We start from the raw sequence: 19,754 nt of genomic DNA, 5'->3' as shown, positions 1-19,754 counted from the left end.
TTTTGAGATAGGATTCTTTTTTAGATTACTTTTGCAAACTGAAGAGGTTTCTTTTAGAAATAAAATTTGTGAATTGCTAACAGTATAATAATTTTTTAGACAATTTTACATATTTGTCCAAGAAAGCAAAAGACAACATTCAAATAGAGAAGCCCAGTAGGCATCATTTTGAGATGGGCTTAGAGATTACTTTTGCAAATCACAGGAGTGTGCTTCTTTTCGATGTTTTTTTTTATGGTAGTACTATATAATATAAGTATTTTGGTAGATATTGTACACTAAATAAAGTCAACATACATTTAATATCAATACAGAAAAATTATTTATGTAATTATATGTCATAAAATCAGTTTTTCCCACTCTCCAACAAGCACAAAATACTCATAAAAGCTATGTGAAATTTAATTAATTCCTTTATTAAATTGCTCCTATAAAACAAAGTATGAAAGTACTTTTTATTTTTTATAGATTAACTGAAGATCATCTTCATTTGCATTATATAATATGTTTTCAACTATAAAAGGGTAAGTAACCATTAGCAGCAATATTGTATTTAGTTACCCCTTTTACACTGCTGGGATAAAATAAACCTGTTTTGTTTTTATGTCATAATGGACATGAATTATTGGTAATATGTACTAACAGTAACACTAAACTTCTTTCATTAACTAGATTGATCAACCACTTCTATGTTTCCATGATGAGTATAAACACAACCAAGATGATCATTACCATTTTTTTACTTGGTAAAGTTTGTTTTCATTTAATTTATTTTATTTCATACTGTAAAGTCACATTTTGAGATATTTTGTTGTTGGTAGAATAAGTTACTTATTAAGAGACTCGCAAAAGACTATTCTGTTTGTCTGTGTTTTAATACCCACTTGAGTGGGAGTTGGATGGAGTCAACTAAATCATACTTTTCACTTTATTTGGAAGAATTGTTTTGTTTGGTATATTATTACAATGATATCCTTAATTTGTAATGTAAATAAAATTTAACTATTAATTACTAACTTACAAACAATGAAACAAAGTTAATAATTAAGTGACAATAATCAGTGACATTATTATTTTAGTAACATGATTTGATGTGTTTTTTTTTTCTAATGATACCTTGCTATGAGCATAGTCTATGATTACTTAGGATAAAATAAGCAAACAAACTTTATCAATAGAACCTTGAATCAACAAGCCTTGTATTTTCTATAATATCAACATTTGTAAATACAGTATATCAAGGTAATAAAAATGTCACATTTTGTTGGCTTTTTACCCAACAGTTTTATATTATAAACCTTAAAATAAGTAAAGCAAATTGTGTACAGGACACAACATGTCTATAGTCTTCCTTGCCATTCATTACATGATATGTTCAATAATTTAAATTCAAACAAATAATGTTAATCGGCTAGCCAACCATAATCTACACTACTGTACATCCTAAATTTAATCCTTAACTTTTTAATTCAAGTTTCTGTTATTACTGTACATCATATTTTGTCATATTTTCATATTTTGTAATAACCTCTGACTGCAAATATTCTGAGCTGTTGTGTTGTGCAATCAGCTTCTTTTATATTTAAATGTAATAGAGTCTGAACTGTTTTTTGTGATAAAGTCTTTTGATCATTCATTTTTGTAAATTAATGATTTAATTTTATTTAAAAAATTCTACTTTTTATGGATTAAATCTAAGTTGGTGCTAAATAATGCTGTTCGCTCCTGACCACCCATACTGTAGACTCCACTTCATCAGTGAGTTGATTGGTTGATCATTAATGCTTCCATCTGTTGATTGGTTGATCATTCATGCTTCCATCAGATTTAGATACTCTTCCAAACATTATAGTAATTGGTTTCATTAGCATGGAGCTTCTTATAATATCTTTGTTGTCAATTGGTTGGTCGGTCATTCCCTTTATTTTTTTCGGCTCCCGCGTTAGAATGCTTTAATTTGTTTGTTTTATTTTAAAGACTATTGATTTTTTACTAACAATACTTTTAGCTTCAAATGTTCAAATAAATGAATTCTTCAAGTTTTATTTTTATTTTAAGTAACTTTATAAAAGTGGTACTACAGTACTGTAGATCTTAAAAACAGCACTTTATCTCATTTCATGGATTTTGTGGCACTCCCACATAAAGTTGTAAATGACATTATCACAGGTTTGTGTAATGTATTGCAAAATTTATATCTTCAAAAACATATTTCATAGGATAGGTTTCAAAAGTTAGCTATGGGCAAACAATGTGACCTTTATGCAATATGGGTAAACATATAGTAAACTGAACCGAACCAGCGCCTCAAGCTTCACAAGCCAAGTCTACAGGTCTTCATCTTCACATCTAGTTAAAAACATATTGATGCTCTCTTTACTGTTCAATTAATTAGACTACCCTGGAAAAATGTTGTAAAGTAGTTTTAAATATGTATGTTTGGCAGTAATTGTAAAAAGCACAATAAAAGTAATATAAAATAATAATTATAATAATAAATTTAGATATCATAAATAGGTAATACTAAAAGAACAAAAATCTTGAAAAAAAACCAATTTTTTTAAAAGGTTAGCGTATTTTAAATTCATTTAATATTTTGTTATATTTATAATTACTTATCAGGAACCCATCTGCTGATTGATGTTATTACAGTCGAGGCGTTAAGTTGTCATTGTTCAAAAGGCAAAGAAAATTGTCACAACAGCACAGAAGTATGCAAACCTGATGATGAATTGGGTACAGCTCATTGTTATACACTATGGAACCAATCGTCTGGTCAAATTAGTTTGCAGGGATGTTGGAGTGAGGCAACCAAGGATAAATGCACAGATACTGACTATTGTATTAGTCGACAGGTGGAGCCAAAAATTGAGGTCTTCATATTTTGCTGTTGCTCACGAGACCACTGTAATAGCAACTTTTCACATATTCCAGATCCTAAGCCCACCACAACTTCATATTATTATCCAAATGGTAATTTTTCATATTTTATTTAAAGTTTAAAATGTTATGGATTTATGGTCATTAGGTATAATTTACAATACATGTTAATTTTCTGTTATACAGCTATGATGCTACCTTATACTGTACATTTTTTTAGTACAAAATATACTTTTTGAACGAAAAATTTAAATATTGAGTCATGAGAATTTAGATCACTTTTCACATATTTTTTTTTTTATTACTGTAGGCCTATATCAATCTACTAGTATTAAAGTATGTTTTCAATTTGCTTGGAGTTACCAAATTCAAACATTTTACAGGAAAAAAAACTTACACACACTCCGCATGAGAAAAATGCTTAAATAATTTCCTACTAATGATTGTTTTAAAATTTGTTTGTTAGCTATTACCACCATTATTAATTTATATTATTAGCTCAACCCAACTCTCCCAAATTCAATGTCGAATGGAAACATGCTTATGGTTTCGTGACAGAACTCAACTCAACTGGTGAACACTCCAGGCAACTGACAGAAACTTAACATAACATAAAGTTAAACAAAATATGTCAAAGAATAGTGCAGTTGAGATAGTTGCTTTCATTTGAACATAACTGAACCATCATGAATTATTGACGACTAAAAGTACTTGTGATATATTCAATTTTTGACAAAATCTAGATCTTTTCAGTTCTGTTCAGTTGCTTGAAAGTCGACAAAGTTTGAGTTGAGGTCTTTGTCAACCTAAGTACACCTTTATGTTACCTTTCTTTTTTTATGAAGTTTTAGTAAACAAAAGGGAACATTTCTATAGTTAAATAACTTTGTTCGAATTATGTTTAAAAGATAATCCCACACCAACCACTGGAAGTCAGAAAAAGATGTTACTGCTAACGATGATGTACTCATTGGTGCCTTTAGCTGCTATTACATTATTCTTAGTGATCGCCTACTGGATGTGTAGACGTCATAACATTGAGTCATACCAATTTGAAATGAAGAATGAGCCATTGCTGATTCATACGCCATCTCCAGGTTCACTATCAACAAACTTAAAACTAATTGAAATCAAAGCAAGGGGGAGGTTTGGTGCAGTCTGGAAAGCTGAAACCTCAGATGTAAGCAATAAATATGTTGCTGTTAAAGTTTTTCCGATTCAAGACAAACTCTCATGGCAGACTGAACAAGAAATATACAATGTCCCTCACATGAATCACCCAAACCTACTTCATTTTATCAGTTCAGAAATGCGAGATAAAGGCCTAAACCAAGAATTGTGGCTAATCACGGAGTTCCATCCTCATGGTTCTATTTATGATTATTTGAAAGCTAACACCGTGACCTGGGCAGAGATGTGTAAAATTGCAGAGTCAATGGCACATGGCCTGGCATTCCTTCATGAAGATATTCTTCCAACGACTTCAGCAGGAAAACCTGCTATAGCTCATCGAGATTTTAAGAGTAAAAATATCTTGCTGAAGAATGACATGACTGCATGTATTGCTGATTTTGGCCTGGCTGTCAAATTTGAGTTTGGAAAGAACCCTTGCGATTCTCAAAATCAGGTATAGTTATATTTCTTTTGGGTTTTTATTTAAAATGTATACATTATTTTTGATAAGCTTGGGAGTATCAAGAGTATTGCCGCCAAGAGATGTTCGAAAATAACACAAAATAATAAAATAGAATAGAAAAGGAAAATATTTCAAAATTTTGAACTAAATTTATTTTTTGGATGCTACATTCTATAAAGTATTTATAATGATGATGTAAATTTGTTGCTCTCAAATAATAATTTTTTTTAAATTTTGTTTATTGTTTGTTTGGTATTATTCATGTTTATTGTTTCCATAAAACATGCATAATGAGGAAAGCTATTAAAATAAGCTTGACATAAACCAAAACTACCTTCTCGTAATTTGCATTACATTGTGTATGATCACGATGCAAATACACAATACCATTAACACTTTGACTGCCAGAGGTTTTTCCAGTTAGAAACTGCCACCGCCAGCGTTTATAGCCCAATTCGATGTTTTTATTAAAGCTGATTGAAACTATGTATGTGATCTGATTTACATGTAATTTAGACTAAAATAATCATAAAGATTTTAGCTTTACAATGGTACCAAGAACGATCGCAAATCGCAATATATAAGTTGTAATAGTAAAATGAAAGTAACGCACTTTTTGAGTTTTTCTTAGTTTCGCGCAAGAAAGTCGAGATATTCGCGATTTTGTGCAAGACATCACAATATGAAAATATCGCCCGGTGAGATCAACAAACAACGAAAAAGTTACTTACACGGCACCGGTAGGCCTATAAAAACAAGTTATCACTATCGAAAAATGTATTACATTTTATAAATCATAAATCTTACATCAATGTTTTGCCAAAATCCACATAGTAAAGACACCAGGCCTAGTTAACTAGGCCTAAAGTTGGTCCGGAACCGTTTTACGACTAGGCCTAGGCTATAGCCTAGTACTACTAGCCTAGCTAGTAAACTGATGATAATATTCATACCATTTCTAAACAAGTTTGTGGCGTGAAACTCTGCCACTTACAGTGAAACACCAAAACAATTAGGGTATACATACAATAATAAGACTTCTTATTGAAAATTCATCCATTATTTTTTATTCAGATAACAAACAAACATGCCAATCCACATAAACCTTTGTAATGCTTCGGCGGCATAGCTAGCGCGCGACCGTTACACAATGCGCCAAACCATCGTTGTACGCGCTACTGTGATGCGCGGTGTATGTTATTTCGACAGGTACCATTTTGACAATCGTTCGTAACCAGATTAGTTACTTTCAAAAGGTAAAATATTCACGGTCCAGACCGAATTTAGTGTCCATATTTATAGTATATACCAATAATTTACCTACCTACCGGATTTCGTAAAAAAACGCGAAAAACGAAGATCTTCGTGTTTGGCAGTCAAGCGTTGTGTTTCCAAAAACGAAGATCTTCGTGTTTGGCAGTCAAAGTGTTAATAGTATACATTGACATATTCAAGGCATTATGAGTTGATTACATCGTTTTGTTTTGACTTTCTGCCGTTTTGCATTTAATATTAAATGAAATTTAATAATTTGAAAAAAATGAAAAGTTGGGAATTAAAAAAACACATTTTAAATGGCTATGACAAAGTTTGTAAATAGTTGAAGTGAGTTTAAACAGCCTAACATAATATATCCAAAGGTATTTTTACAATACTGTACATATTCAAAATTTCATCTTTATGTCTAGTCATCCTTCTTAAAGAAAATTTCTTCTTGTATCCCTGTTATTATTCAATACCATTCAAAGTCAATGTTGATATGAAATGAAACACATTATTGGATTTTTCCATTACTTTTGAAAATTTATTGATGTAATTATTAAGGAAACTTTTAAAAAGCAAAATTACAATTAGGTGCTTTCTAGCACAACTTTTTACAAAAAAATGCTGCGTTTGTCATGGTTGTAATTTTTAATTAAAGAGATTTACAACACAATACTTAATCTAAAAGCAAGTTGTGGAAAATGATATAATTACAAGGTTGTTTTACATTTTTAATTTTAATCAATACCTCTTTGTTCATCTAACAATTCAGTACAAGTATATGATTTATCTTGCGTTTTCTAATTTATTCTAAACCTCACATAACAGACAGGAAATTTTCTTTGCACGATATTAACTCCATATATCATCTATTTTGTGACATATGATTGAAATATTGTATCGATAGATGCTGGTACTCAAGATGTTACTTTATATTACATTTTATGGGTGATATTCATTTATTACATTCCCTTTGTTCTTATACAACCATAACAACCATAGGTTTTTATATACTTCTGTGGGCCTTTGTTATTGGAAACATATTTGTAAATTGGTATGGTATCTTGCAGAAAACCATATTTTTGTACTGTATGATGTTAACTTTGTTGTCCTGTTGGAATTGGTGTCACTTTGTATCCTCATTATGATACTTTGAATTTTTCTTGAAACTTGTTGAACAATTTAAAGCTAACTACACATTAAACAAGGCCAACAGCCATAAATCGCGTGCTCTCAGAAAAATATGAACTTTCAAAAAGTAATGTACATCAAAAGGTACAGAAAAGCAATAAAACGCATAGTGATACCGGACCGACAGACAGACCGACCGACCGACATAGTGAACTATTGAGTCGCGACTAAAAACTAATCCATACAGTATACTATGCACAATGCTGTAGTGCTTGCTTTGTAAAAATGTTGACAAAGATCCTGTTCCTAAAATCTAAAATTTTGCATACGCCTTGTAACATTTATGTTGGAAATTTAGTTGAAATGAGGCTTGTGGTTGTGACTGAATGCCACATTATTTTAATTTACATTTGGGCCTTGGTTAGTTAATAGACCAGCCCAACTTTTAACTCTTTATCAAAAAATATTACATTCTATGAATACAAACATTCCTAACATGATTACAAAAACATAATAACAATAAATATACAAATACAACAGTAAGAGTTCGCAACAATGATTTAAGTCTTTGTAACATTTACAGTATGTATAGGAATTAGTTGAAATTATAGTGCTGTATAATACATCAAAAATAAATCATACAGTAAAGTACAATTGAAACTTACAGTAATGACAGCGATAATCATGATATGATTATACATAGCTAAATATTCTACTATTTACATAATATCCAGTATTAGTAATAGTATCTTTATTGTGATGAGGATCACATTTTCAATAACAACATTTTGAAAATCCCAGTAGCTGTAAATCATAAACAGGATAACCCAACAGATTTAAATATTTATCTTCAATTTGTAAGCATAGTGCAAGGTATAAAGAAAGGGCAACAAATCTGGTTTAATCAGCGCTCGTTACTAAGTCACTCAGCAATTCTTGCTCATAAATCTATTTAATTCCCCCAAAATATTATTGATTGTGCAACTGAGTAACACCATACATGCAAGAAGCTGCAAGATTGGGATACGGATTGTGAACATTCTCTTGGATGATTGCAGTTTAAAGTATATTTAGGAGTACATTTATTGTGTCTAGGGGAATATCCATTTTACTTGTATCATCAACTACCTTATGACTGCATAATCCCATGAGGATCTGCATGCAAAATTTAGCGAAAAAGATGGGAAAGTTTTGTATCTGAATTTATCTGAATTAGTGGGCTGGTGGGAGATGTGTGTTCAGGAAAACATTTCTTTACCCAAATTCGTTAAAGGTTTTTAATTTCTTTACCCAATTGTTAAAGGTTTTTAATTTCTTTACCCAATTGTGAAAGGTTTTTAATTTCTTTACCCAATTGTTAAAGGTTTTTAATTTCTTTACCCAATTGTTAAAGGTTTTTAATTTCTTTACCCAATTGTTAAAGGTTTTTAATTTCTTTACCCAATTGTTAAAGGTTTTTAATTTCTTTACCCAATTGTTAAAGGTTTTTAATTTCTTTACCCAAATTCGTTAAAGGTTTTTAATTTCTTTACCCAATTGTTAAAGGTTTTTAATTTCTTTACCAAATTTGAAAAACTATAAATATTAATTGGTTAAAGACCCATTCCTACAATTTTGACGTTTTGTAAAAATAATGCATACACATTAAACAAGGTCATTCCTTGCCTTAAAATATGTAGGTTTTATGGTAAATTATGATAAAAAGAGAAAAACAATGCACTACCTACTGTAAGTAGCTCGCATCGAATGTCCTCTCGTGGAAGGCCTCTTAGGCCTACAGTAGCCTAGCTAGGTTTAGTTTTGTAGGCCTAGCTGGTATAACACCAGTACCATACAAACATTGTACGCTAGAATAGGCCTAGTCTGACATTGTCTAGTTGCTGCATAGATGTCTTTCTGTTTTTGCCAGATTTCATTTATACAATGGCGAAAACCCTGTATTTCGCTGAAAAGTTACGATTCTTCCATTTGTTTTGCCTACAAAATGTAGGTGTTGATGCCGCGGAGTACAAACCTAGTTTTTCTAGGTGGTAGGTATTACAGTAATCATAAAAGGAGCACATTGTATGTAGGCTTTATGGCTATTGATTTTCTCTTGGTCAGGTAATTTGGAATGGCTAATTGAATTGTATTATAAAAAGTTTTAAATTTGTTAACAGAAAGGTATCTATATTCTCTAACAAATGAGCTATGCACAGTATCGGTATTCCCAACCATTTTATAGAGTCTGCATGTCATGTAAGTCATAAAATGTAAGTGTAATAAATAAATAACGACGATTGTGGGTCATGTGGCTTGCAATAGTATGTACTATCATTTTTGACCATTTTTTCATGTACAAAAAAAATCTGAAGATTCTGTGAACAACCTCATGTAAGCAATAACAACATACATTCTAATAATCGGGACGCAAATAACATTTTTTGGAGAGATACGTACTAATTTAGACCAAAAAAAGTATTTGAATTAGCTTTAGATCGTTTGTATGGTTTTTATTAATTAATGGAAACAACTCTACAAGAAGTTTTAAATCTTTGGAAAAAACAGAATTGGCCTAGATCAGTTGCGTAATGGTATCGCTGCCTTTCTAGCCTAAGCGCTTTAGCCTAGCTAGGCTTAGGATTGGTCATTAACATAATTACACTACAGTAGGTATTTTTATAAATCCAAATATATTTAATATACTATAAAAAATCAAATATATTCTGTAGTATAATTGTTGTGCAAAGTAAATAGGCCTATGAACAAAAACAAATAAATGTTACTGTTTCAATGTGAATCAAATGTAGGCCTACCTTTTATTCATTTTAATATAAGTGACATCTATTTAGATGTTAACAAAAATAATGAATGTTTCCATTCGTGGAATGGTTTCATCATTCACCTCATGACATTATTTGTACCATTCCAATCATAAACTATGTAATGTTTGATAATACATTGTATGTGAAAACTACGGCATTTATAAAGATTCATGGATAAAAACTATTTAACAGCTGAAACAAAGTATGGATTAGCTTTTATTATTAAATAGTGACTCATGTATTATACATTTTATCTCTTCAGGTTGGTACAAGACGATACATGGCCCCAGAGATTTTAGAAGGGGCAGTAAGTTTTCATCGTGATGCATTCTTGAGAATTGACATGTATGCCTGTGGATTGGTCCTGTGGGAGCTGGCTACTAGATGTCCTATTGATGGTAAATTTTCAATTAAAACTAAACTATTTTTATACAATAGAGAATTAATTTTGAATCTGCAGGGAATCTTTAATTTCATGCCTATGATTGTTAATAAACAAATCATCATGTATTTATGACTAATATCTTTTGCATTCTAATTCTTAGGGATTGTTGATGAATACATGCTACCGCTTGAAGAGGAAGTTGGCTTGGCACCTTCTTTAGAGGACATGCAGGAAATAGTGGTTGAGAAAAAATTGCGTCCCACTTTTAGGGAGCATTGGCTGAAACATCAGGTACAATTTTTGTAACAATCTTTTCATGTACATTTTAATTCTCAACATTCAGTTTTAAGACCATTTAAAACATGATTTATACATAGCCTAATTTAACTACTACCTTAATAAATAATATTATACAAATCATGAATGTTTATGAGTTGAATGGTAATAATATTTCAAGAGTTAAAAGATTGACTGCTCTATGTACCAAGGCGGAGATGAATAGGCCGGGAATGTGATAATTAAATTAACCAATCAAATGTCAAGAATACAATCAGTTGTGTTGTAATATACAAATAACTGTTTAATAGTGAGAATATTTCATGTGCTGAAAAACTGTTCTAGAATTTTAGAATTAAAACAGTTAATCTTTTAGAACACACCTACTGTGAATTATTTCAGTAAGAGGCCAACTTGTAACTATTTTCTGTCTTTGCAATTTACAAAAAATCATGACAACAATTTTTTTTATTTAGTTTTTCCAACGATTCCATTTTTATTTTACATTGATAATTAAAGACATTTTTTAACATAATAGTGCTTTCAAGATTTACATGAATTATATGATAAAATAACAAATTAAAATACATGGCAAAGCTAATAATAATATTTAGTTAACGTTCAAATATCCTTTAGCTGTCAAACTTGATTAAATAAAAGAATATTTAAAGTGATTGTTGATTATTAATAGTTGATCATTGATAAATGTTGTATTTTTGAAAATGACTGGCAGTGGCAAGCAGTTGATCTATGGTAATATCCCTAAAAAAATGTTTTTTTAGGGGATGCAAACATATTGTGCAACAATTGAAGAGTGTTGGGATCATGATGCCGAGGCGAGATTATCAGCCGGATGTGTAGAAGCAAGGATATCACAACTCAGTCGTACAATTAACACAAGTTCAGTTGGCATCATGATAGATGAACTGCCTACCAAGGAATCCAGCATATGAACATTATATTATGAATATTGCAGATTTGGAAAGATTTGTATTTTAAAGTAACTCATTTGTAAGACTTGAATTAATCATTCAGCTTATGGAAAAGTATACAGCTTATAAACTCTTGACTCTACATACGCCATACATTAAACTGCCCTGAATTTCGGTTAGAGTAAAAACATGCATTAGACTGAAAACATTGATAAAGGAAAAAATCAGAAAATAAAACTAGTTCCCTCTTTTTAATTTAAGGTTTTATGGTCCATATTTTATGAGTAAATTTTATATGTTATAGTTCATATGGGATTTTAATATTGATCTAAATTGTTATGTGTGGATAGTTTGGAATACATAAAACAAGTTCTTTTTTGAGTGATATTATTATTGCCAGAATTAATTGAAAATTTTTAAACTGCATGATCAATTATTTTATTTTAGTTTTTCTGTTGAAACGCAAATGCAATGAAGGACGTACCCCATTGACTATAAATAGCATACTATGCCATATCATATTTTGTAAATAAAATAAAATATAAATGGAACACACTAATTTTAAATTGTGTTGGTTCCAAATTCGGCTCTATTAAATGATATACAAAAAGTTATTTAATGAGGTAGCTGCCAATGGAAGATCCAGCAGTTTGTAGATTGGTATTTTTTTATTTAACAAATGTGAAACTCCAACTTCTTCACCTTACCCTCAAGTGTAGCCTCAATTAGTAGTGTTATTGTTATTATTGATCATGACTTCATTATATTAGTTTTGTTTGAAAATTATTTTCATCAAAGACAGTAAAAAGAATGGTTATCCTATAGTTCTAGGAAGAAATTTATCTCTTGTTTTCTGTAGGAAAATGTATATTTATCTTAGGTAGTATAAAGGGCCTTTAATCATCCGACAGGTGTGTTCTGTGTTCAAGAAAATAAATAACTTGTAAACTTTGTCACTTTTTCCCATAAAAAGAAAATTAAAATTGTGATTTTGCTACGAATTCAACTTATGCATTTGTATTAATGCCATAAAACTAGCATCCATATTGAAATTGGTAAAAGTAATTTTAGGGATGCATTGTAATGCAAGAGTAACAGTTTGTTAAATTCTCACAATTGCAATGTACTGTAAATATTAAATAAGATGATGACCAAGTGCTATCTAAGTCGGGGTACCTTAGTAAAAATATTTTGAAAATTATTATTATTGAACAGTTGTTTACATAACCTAACACGTAACGATCACCAATTACTGATAAATTAAAAAACACAAGAAAGGTATGCAAAAGATTATCAATCTAGAAAATATTTATCTGTCAGTGTGAACTAGTTAAAGCATATTGAGGGAATGCTTGAGGCTGTGAATTATCATCAAATTGTATACAGGGCGGTGCAGGGGTTGCCGTAGTTACCCAGGTAATTAATACCCTTTATTTTGTATTGTTTCTTGTCTATGATGGGTTTTATGGTGAAATCCAAAGTAAAAATCGCAGATTGCTGGCTCCCTTTAACACAATCAAGGCTTCACCAGTTGAAAATGTCACCCCCTTCAGCCAGTGAACCACCTTCGGGTAATTTGATTCGGCTGGATGGAAAAATCCTGGTAAAATATTGTTGAAATAAATAATGTTATCTTGATTTTATACCAGTATCACATGACTATGCTTTAAAATAATATGAAAAGATTAATAATGTTCCCTAACGTTTATATTAATTATCTTACTATACCATAGAGGAATTAGTCTAATTCCTCCATGACTGTAAATAGTAATCACTTAGGCTTCCTATTTTTCATAACCTATGTGTTTACGTTTCCAATAAAGGTAATTCTGGTATCTGGCAATTATAAGTAAAGTCAAGAATTTGTTTATTGCTCAGTTAGATTAAGAACATCGTGATATTGAAAGTTTTAAAATGTGATTGTATATGGTATGACTTCTCGGGAAAAATACAATTTATTTATTTTTGTATAAAGGGAACATTATTGGATAATTTTGCTTCTTGAATTATATAACACATGGTATTCATACATAGATGTTGTACTACTAAAGTGGCAAGTGTTTTAAACTGGGATCTATATGTTATGCCAATATAGATTTTTTTATATTATATAAGATTATCGTAGTAATGGGTTTTAGACAAACTTATTTAATATGGCAATCGGTGTTATTTCAAATTCTTTTTTTTTTAAAGGAATTTGAATAAGACAGACAAAATGTCAAGTGTTGCTTTAACCTTTTCTTGTGTTTATGTAAGTGAACTGCTCTATCATTGTAAGTTACCCACCAGCTGTGTGCATTAGAATTACAAGATATGGGGTCAAGAATGAAATTGTATGGGGGCGAGAAGAAATATATAATATACCTATTTATGTATTAGTAGGCCTAAAGTAATGAATGGCCATTTTAAAAACAGGATATTCAGACAGATTGCTGTAGCGCAAAGTATTGATTATATTGTAATCGTTTCTACAGTACCCTTTTAGGCCTACGCAATGTATTTGTTTGACCTTTCTATTTATAAAAATAAGTAATGTTACTAAAATAGTAATTTAAAAAAATGTAATATAAAAAGAATCATTTTTAAGTCATTATACAGATAGTTAAAGGTTGATTTAATGATTGTGGATTCATTTCGGCCAATACATGTATTTATGTTACCATTAATATTTTTTTTTTTAGATTTCGATTACATTTTTACTATAATTTAAGAATAGTTTTCTTTTCTACTACGATTTTGTTTATATTAATTGCAGTAAGTGTAATAAGTTTTTTTAAGTTATTTTCTTTCTAAAAAATAATTTTAATTTGATTGGAATAGTGTATTTTTTAAATGCCTGGAACGCGCAGGAGCCTTTAATTTTCGAATCAATTATGTTTCGATTTTTCCATCTTTTGCCTGTGAGTACTAATAATGTTGATCCAATAGACAAGTCCAGATTTCGGCCCGGCGGTGGACAGTTAAACAAATCGTGAAAGAATAGTGTGTATAGATGCAGTAGGCACACGTAAAACAGTCCTCTTGGGGGTTGGTTTAACTATTAACATATTGCCCCTCATTTTGTTCGATGAAGTATCCCCCTAGGAATCTGAATAGTAGGGGTGTCCCAAAATAGGGTGTTCGGCCGTGAAATGTGCAAAATGTCCCATTTTGTGCAAACAACCACATTTTTGCAAACATTTTGCCCTCAAATGTGTAAATATCCACATTTGTGCAAACACTGCATCTTTAAATGTGCAAATCTGTACAAATTCATAACCCACTAATGTGTGCAAACATCACGCCGTTAAATGTAAAAACAATGTGGAAACGAAATTCTACAAAATGTGCAAATATTTTTTTTTCGACCAAAATCAGTTTAGGCATAGTTAAAATTAAAATAAATTCTAACTATCGATGGGTTTTTCTAACATAATGTTTTCGATATAAATAGCCACTGACGTATTTTATTGTACAGTAGTAATACAGAATGAAATTTTGCGTTTCAAAAATCCGACACTTATCCGGCGATGCAGGACTGACACGCGCTCGCTGCTTGCTCACCACGGATGATTTTGTTTTGTAGTATTCCATGTTGTGTTCTGTATTCCATGAATATCCTTGAATTACTATTTATTTTCTACCTCAATGATTAGGGCCTACCTGGATGATGTAATATCACTATAGTTGATTGGCATAATACAATATAAAAAATAACTTATTATATTTATGAAAAGATTGAACGAATTTATAAACGATTAAAATACTGTATTAACACTAATGATATTAGGCGATGTAAATTATTTCAATTTTATGAATTTTATGACTTTGTGGTCATTTTAGTTTTAAGGATCGGTTTCATTAGCTCGATCGAACCATACCGTGGTACTGTGAATGTTTATGCATAATTAATGAAAGCTATATACTGTTTCTGGTTAGTATAGTAATTATTTAAAACATATTTAATTCTATATCATAAATATTTTAGTGCTTGTATTAGTGAAACAAATTTGGTCCAATTCATCAAGTGAGTATTCTTTTAAATCGGTTAAATTCGATTTGGTTTCACTTTCTTGTGTACATATTTATTTTGCTAATTAAAACTAGTTTGTAATGTTCTTATGGCAGTGTATCCATTTAATGTGACATATTTTGGCTTTCGCCCTATCTACATTGTACAATGACGAGCAAATCGTACAGTATTGTATGGTAATTGTGATATATAAATAAGACCTTTTGATATAATAGAGATATGATTGGATACCGGGGTTTATTTTAGAATCCATTATTTAGCAGATATTGCTATTTTAAGATTTATAAGACGACAAAATAGATGAATCATTCAATGTGCTTATGGCTGCTTTTTTAAGTTACTGTCACTAATAAATATTGGCCCATTCATTATTAAATATTATAGTATTGCGGATATCTTTGTTTTGTATATGCGTCTTGAATTCGAAATCTTAGGCCTTGCATATTAATCTTTTTTAGTTATAATTTATGAATAGCATATGCCTCAACTTCTGAATCTGTATTATTCGTGATTAGCACTAACCACGTGGGTGAAAAGGCTGTCTTCTTGTAGATGGATCCAACTACAGAGAAACAACCCCTCTCCTCAAGCAGAGTATGGGTGGGGGGTTGCGAACATTGTAAATACGAAACCCCTCATATAGTCATACATCTCACCCCAGTCTAGAATTTGAGATCATTTGTTTTTCGAAAAGGTCAATTGTGGTATGATGATGATGTATATGTGACTACAATAATTTTAATACACTAAATAATAGTAAAACGCACATATACCAAATAAATAACGTGAGTAGGAACTTTACCTTGCTCTGTTAAAATGTACTCGAATGTTTGTTTGCTTGTAGTCAAGGAGCTGTCTTTTTATTGAATTATAGTTGCTATGGACACACGCGTATGGAATTATATTATTATAATAGGCACAAGAAGGAAGCGTCTAAGAATTCAGAAGTGCGTACCTAGAGATTGTATACTACTTAACTATACTTAACTGTAAACTGTTGCTAAGTAAAGGTCCTATTCTATAACTTTATCCCAAGTGTATTTCAAACGTTCTTTTTCTGCCTTGTTTGTATATACTTTGCATGGGCAAGTATAATAAAAGCGCACTCTCAAAAGTACTTTGACAAATTATTAAAATAAAAACAAGTTGTATAAAGAATAGAATTCAAAACTACTGTATTTACAGCCATTGATTTTGTTATACAATATCCCTTCACTTTGAAATATATGTAGACTAAAAAAAATGAAAGCAATACTAGATATGGAAATTTATACTTTACTTTTGACTGTTCAGACTTGGCGAAAATAAAAGACGCTAAAGAAAAATTGTGCTGTGAATGATGCGCGCAAACACTAACGAAAGTATAAAATGCCAAACTATTATTTTGGGTGTTGTTCGTGTATTAATTATTATTTGATACATATAGATAATATAAACAAGCTTAACATAAATCGATTGAAAAACACATTGTTGTGGAAAAACGAATTGTTAAGTTGTTTTCATGTTCAATAATATTATATACAATCGTGTTGTTTGTGTGCGTTCATTTTGATTCATTTACATTTTTATTGGTGTTGTAGGTGATTGGCTTCGGAGGAGATTAGTAAAATTAATATATAGATTAAGGCCAGGCTGTTTATATTATTTTAGTAGGCCTACAATAATTACCAATTATAATATTATGTCTTCAGTATGTCCATTAGCTATGATGGAAGAATGATTGTATGCACACCCATCAAACCACCCACCATCAATGGTGGTAAAAATAATAATGATCATCATCATCATTCGGGTCGTTTTGCGAGTCCAGGTTGAATAGACGCAGCAGCTCTGTTAGCAAGTTAGTAGGTTTATTTTACGTAGCACCCTCTCACTGAAACAAGAGTTATTTTGGCAGGTAAAACCAAATTCACCAATTTCTTACTTAAGCGTGGTTCCCACTAGAACGAAACGCAACGACGTATCGACGCAAAGTGATGTATTTCCCCTGTATTGCATATAATCACAATTGGGAAATCAAACCTGCGATGTTTGCAGCACTGTTGCGTCCGTCGATTCCCAATCTTGTGATTACGCATACATCACTCTGGATGGCGGATGATGTTCAAATGTAGTAGTAGAACACAGTAACAGTAAAGAAGTGTATATAATTATGTTCACACAGGAATGAATGTCTGAGCTGTAGGCCTAATGAGACAATCCAAGAGACCGATACATAGCTGGACTTTGCTAAATGTGTAAATGAATAGGTGTGATATTGGTTAATGATTAAAAAATATGTATATCTATCTATCTCTATTTCCCAAAACGCCTTGCTGAGGATAATTCAAATACTGTAAAACTTTTGTAGTATAATTTTACATTTCGATAGCCTACACAACCCCGAGCTCTCAAGCAAAAATGACATCACAAACCAAAAAGACTTTTTCCTAGGGAATTTTTGAAATGTAGTTTAGAACCTTCCGGGTACAATTGCGATCATTTTGATACCCTATATGTATGGTTACGTGCAGAAACAGAAATTTGTATAACGAACAAACATCGAAAGTGGGCCATTTTGACCACATTTTGGTCCATAACTTGGATCCTAGATGGCGGATGATGTTGAAATGTAGTTTAGAACCTTCCCGGTACAATTACGGTCATTTTGGTACCCCATATATAAGGTTACGTGCAGTAACAAAAATGTGTATAACGAACAAACAAACAAACAGACAAACAGACGTACAAACTCTCTCACTTATAACAACGCCATATAGATGGCTGCAGTCGCGTGCTCATTAGTGTTTACCGACCGACCGACCAACCTACCAACTGACCGAAATTACTGAAGATGTTTAAAAATGTTGAAATGTTTAAAAACATTTATATTTTTTTAATTTACACGTGCGTAGCCTGTCACTTTTGACGTGCTCGTATAACTTAATTTCGAGTTTAAAAGTAAGTCAAGAAAACAGAAATCGGGCAAAAAGAGTGCGCAATCATTTAACGCGCACGCACTCATGGCAATTTTGTAAACGCTTAAAATTGCCTGAAATGTACTCTTATTTCATCGAAAATAAATTTTGAAAATGTTAAGCGCGCGTACGTATGCATTATATGCGCTACGCACGTAATTGTATTGCCATGTGATTATTTATGCCCTGAAATTTATGAGTACCAAATTTTATTTTATTGTGATTCATGGTTGTGAAGATATGATTACAAACGTGATTTCGTTAAATCTTGCGTAGACCGCGTACTTTTTTATTGCGCACCGTGAAAACATAACCACATCGCTTCCTGGCGCCCGGCCCATAAGGAATATACTGTGAAAAATTGACTTAGCTAGATTAAACTGATATCAAGATAAGGTCAGAAAGCGATAAAACGCATAGTGATACCGGACCGACAGACATAGTGAACTATAGAGTCGCGTCCACGCGACTAATAATAGATGTGTTCCGATCTTATACACGTTAGTTAAAATGTACACCTTGATGCTTAAACCAACCCAACCTACATAAGTGTAGAAAACTCAAAACCATAACAGATTTATTGAGTGTCAGTATGTTTTTATCTAAATTTGCATTGTATTAATATTCATCCCGGGGATGCGGAAACCTCATCAGCGCCAAAGTGCGAACATACAGTTTTAATTAAGTCCTCATCCTTAACCGCTAAACAGATGAAAAGCTATAAAACTATATAATTAATAATAATAGGCCTATATGTATTTGAGTTATAAGAAGAGTTTTTTTCCCCTCTAAATAACACCCGTTTGGGCGATGTTTGAACCCCTGTAATCTTCTCATTCTGGGGTGTTATGACGCGTGAGATTATAATTATTATTCCATTATTCAACGAATTATAACTCAGAGAAAGAACTCAGCCCGTAGGCATACATTCATTTTTCTCCTTAAGCTCTGTCAACACTATCATACTTTTATGTGAGAACAAAATTTCATGTTCCCATATGGACATGATAATGTCATATCCATCACTACCGTTAGGGCATCGCCACCGTATTTGGGCACATCATACTTTTTTTGTCAAACTAGTTTTATAGTGTAGACAAAGCTTTTTAGGATAGATGATTATATTATTTATTGTTTCTAGACCTACATTAAATTATTGATTAATGTAGAAGAAAGGACAATAATAATAATAATTAATTAATCAATCATTAACATTAGCAAGGTGCATTTTTTTTAAAATAGTAGGGCCTAGGCCCAAATTCCGAATGATATAGTTATTAGTATACAATCTAAACGACATACAAAAGTCCCTCTTTTTTGAAAAATCAAAAATAACAGGGGATCGGAGCAACCAAAGAGGAGCCGGCCGAGATCACACGTACACGGCGTGTAATCTAATAAATGCAAATTGTAGTGGAATAACGTTAAGAATGATAACACTGTAATGTGTAGTAATAGTCATAAAAATACTATACAAC

The 19,754-nt window shown here is 31.3% G+C and overlaps 1 protein-coding gene across 1 annotated transcript; it reads left to right on the top strand.

The window, feature by feature from the left end:
* The first annotated feature begins 504 nt into the window (after positions 1 to 504).
* On the top strand, positions 505 to 16,418 carry LOC140040698 (activin receptor type-2B-like). The gene is made up of 7 exons (XM_072086826.1): positions 505 to 524; positions 673 to 746; positions 2,623 to 2,973; positions 3,789 to 4,507; positions 9,977 to 10,112; positions 10,260 to 10,390; positions 11,158 to 16,418. Exons 1-7 carry the CDS (start codon positions 505 to 507, stop codon positions 11,326 to 11,328), a joined length of 1,602 nt encoding a protein of 533 aa, XP_071942927.1. The 3' UTR covers positions 11,329 to 16,418.
* Positions 16,419 to 19,754: the final 3,336 nt, after the last annotated feature.

Source organism: Antedon mediterranea, chromosome 2 (assembly GCF_964355755.1).
Source record: "Antedon mediterranea chromosome 2, ecAntMedi1.1, whole genome shotgun sequence".
Classification (NCBI taxonomy): Eukaryota; Metazoa; Echinodermata; class Crinoidea; order Comatulida; family Antedonidae; genus Antedon; species Antedon mediterranea.
This window is presented reverse-complemented; position numbering and strand designations above follow the sequence as displayed.

Excerpts from the sequence above, each read along its gene's own strand:
- LOC140040698 (XM_072086826.1), top strand. The coding sequence starts at position 505 with ATGTTTTCAACTATAAAAGG. Across the intron at positions 747-2,622 it reads CATTACCATTTTTTTACTTG|GAACCCATCTGCTGATTGAT; the intron begins GTAAAGTTTGTT and ends ATTACTTATCAG. Across the intron at positions 2,974-3,788 it reads TTCATATTATTATCCAAATG|ATAATCCCACACCAACCACT; the intron begins GTAATTTTTCAT and ends TATGTTTAAAAG.